This window comes from Aplysia californica, unplaced genomic scaffold (genome assembly GCF_000002075.1).
Source record: "Aplysia californica isolate F4 #8 unplaced genomic scaffold, AplCal3.0 scaffold00219, whole genome shotgun sequence".
Classification (NCBI taxonomy): Eukaryota; Metazoa; Mollusca; class Gastropoda; order Aplysiida; family Aplysiidae; genus Aplysia; species Aplysia californica.
In genome coordinates, this window is record NW_004797489.1 from 1,605 (window position 1) to 3,528 (window position 1,924).

At 45.5% G+C, this 1,924-nt stretch overlaps 1 protein-coding gene across 1 annotated transcript in view; it reads left to right on the forward strand.

The window, feature by feature from the left end:
• The window catches only part of LOC101851738 (syndecan), a gene marked incomplete at its 3' end in the record, with an annotated part of 8,106 nt that overhangs the window by 721 nt on the left and 5,461 nt on the right, over positions 1–1,924 (forward strand). Inside the window, 1 exon segment of the mRNA XM_013083226.2 lies at positions 888–1,172. Coding sequence (XP_012938680.1) covers positions 1,139–1,172 — 34 coding nt within the window.

A 1,924-nucleotide genomic window follows, 5' to 3' on the forward strand; every position in this document is an offset into this window, starting at 1 on the left:
TCTCTCTCTCTCTCTCTCTGTTCTCTCTCTGTCTCTCTCGATTGCCGGTGGTGGGAGAGCGCCACTGGTACGCCCTACCTCTTTACTTTACCTCTGTCGTTGCTTTCTGTTAGTCGTCTTACTTTTTCCCCAACACTAAATAACCATTTCCATAAGTTTTTATTCTTTAGGCCCCTCTGGGATTTTTTTTTCTTTAACAATCCATACAGGCTTTAAGAAAAATTCATGTTCTTTCAGGTTGCACCTCTACCTACTGTGTGCACACGCCCTGTGCACTTGAGCATTTTGAAGTAACTGTGCAAATGGAGGTGAAAAATATGATAAGCAGTGCTCAAATATTGGCAAAAAAAGCCATGAAATATGCGGTACTTTTCTTGGTAGTAGAGCCTTTGAAGAGTGCTCTTTGAAAACAAGAGTTTTTCGATTTATGTTGAAAGGAGTCAATGGTTGTTCAAAGGTTGTTTTTTGGGGGGGGGGGGGGGTGTTGAAATATGGGATGTTTTACAGCATTAGGGACCGTTTGAAAGAGGAAAAATAAAAGACATAATCCTCCAACTCCCGTTCCCCAGATAAGATGTTGAAATCTAGAATGTATCACTATCACTTCATTGGGGACCTTATGAAAAGTAAGTAGGGAAGACAAAACCATAATCCTCTACCTCCCGTTCCCCTGATGGGATTTTGAATATGGGATGTAGATCTAGTATCACAGCATTAGGGACCTTATGAAAAGTAAGTAAGACAAAACCATAATCCTCTACCTCCAGTTCCCGTGATGAGATTCTGAATATGGGACGTAGTATCATTGCATTGGGCACCTTTTGAAAAGTAAGAAAGTAAGACAAAACCATAATCCTCTACCTCCCGTCCATCCTCCTCCCCCACAGACGAGGTGACGACGCCCACCAAGCGGCCCCTGCTGGCCTCCAGCACCACCACCACCACCAGCACCACCACCACCAGCCGGCCCCTCAGCGAGTGCGAGAAGCGGCGTCGGGCCAGCCAGCAGCTGGTGGGCCGCTACGTGCCTCGCTGCCTGGACAACGGCGACTTTGACCTGCTGCAGTGCCGCGGACACCCGGGCACGGGCGACTGCTGGTGCAGCGATCTGGACGGCCGGGAGATCCCGGGCTCGCTCATGGAGGCCCCCAACTTCCCCGAGTGTGAAGAGGGTGAGGGTATTTTGTGTGTGTGTGTGTGTGTGTGTGTGTGTGTGGGTGTGTATGTGGGTAGGTGTGTGTGAGTGAGTGGGTGTGTGGGATGTATGTATGTGTGGGGGTGGGAGGGGGTGTCAATGGCATGATATGATGTGTGAATGAATGTTTGGCTGTTTTGGTTGATGTATTGATGGATGACGTCATGTCATTGATTCTTTTGGTTGATGTCATGACTTGATGCATGCATGGCTGTTTGGTTGATGACATACGTCATGATGTGACGCATATATGGCTGTTTTGGTTGATTTCTAACATCATGTCATGAGACTGTTTTGGTTGATGTTTGACATCATGACATGATACATATATATTGTTTTTGTTTTTAATGACAAGTCTTGTGACTGGTTGACATCATGACAGGTCTTGTGACTGTTTGGTTGATGTCACGACACTTCAAATGACTATTTGGTTAAAGTTGTGACAGACATATGGCTTTAGTTTGACTGTTTATGCTGTGACACACCACCGTGCTTTTGTAGTTTGACGGTTGACACCATGACGCATACATATGGCTGTTATTTTGTCAGTTGACACCTTGATGCATACATATGGCTGTTATTTTGTCAGTTGACACCTTGATGCATACATATGGCTGTTATTTTGTCAGTTGACACCTTGACGCATACATATGGCTGTTATTTTGTCAGTTGACACCTTGACGCATACATATGGCTGTTATTTTGTCAGTTGACACCTTGACGCATACA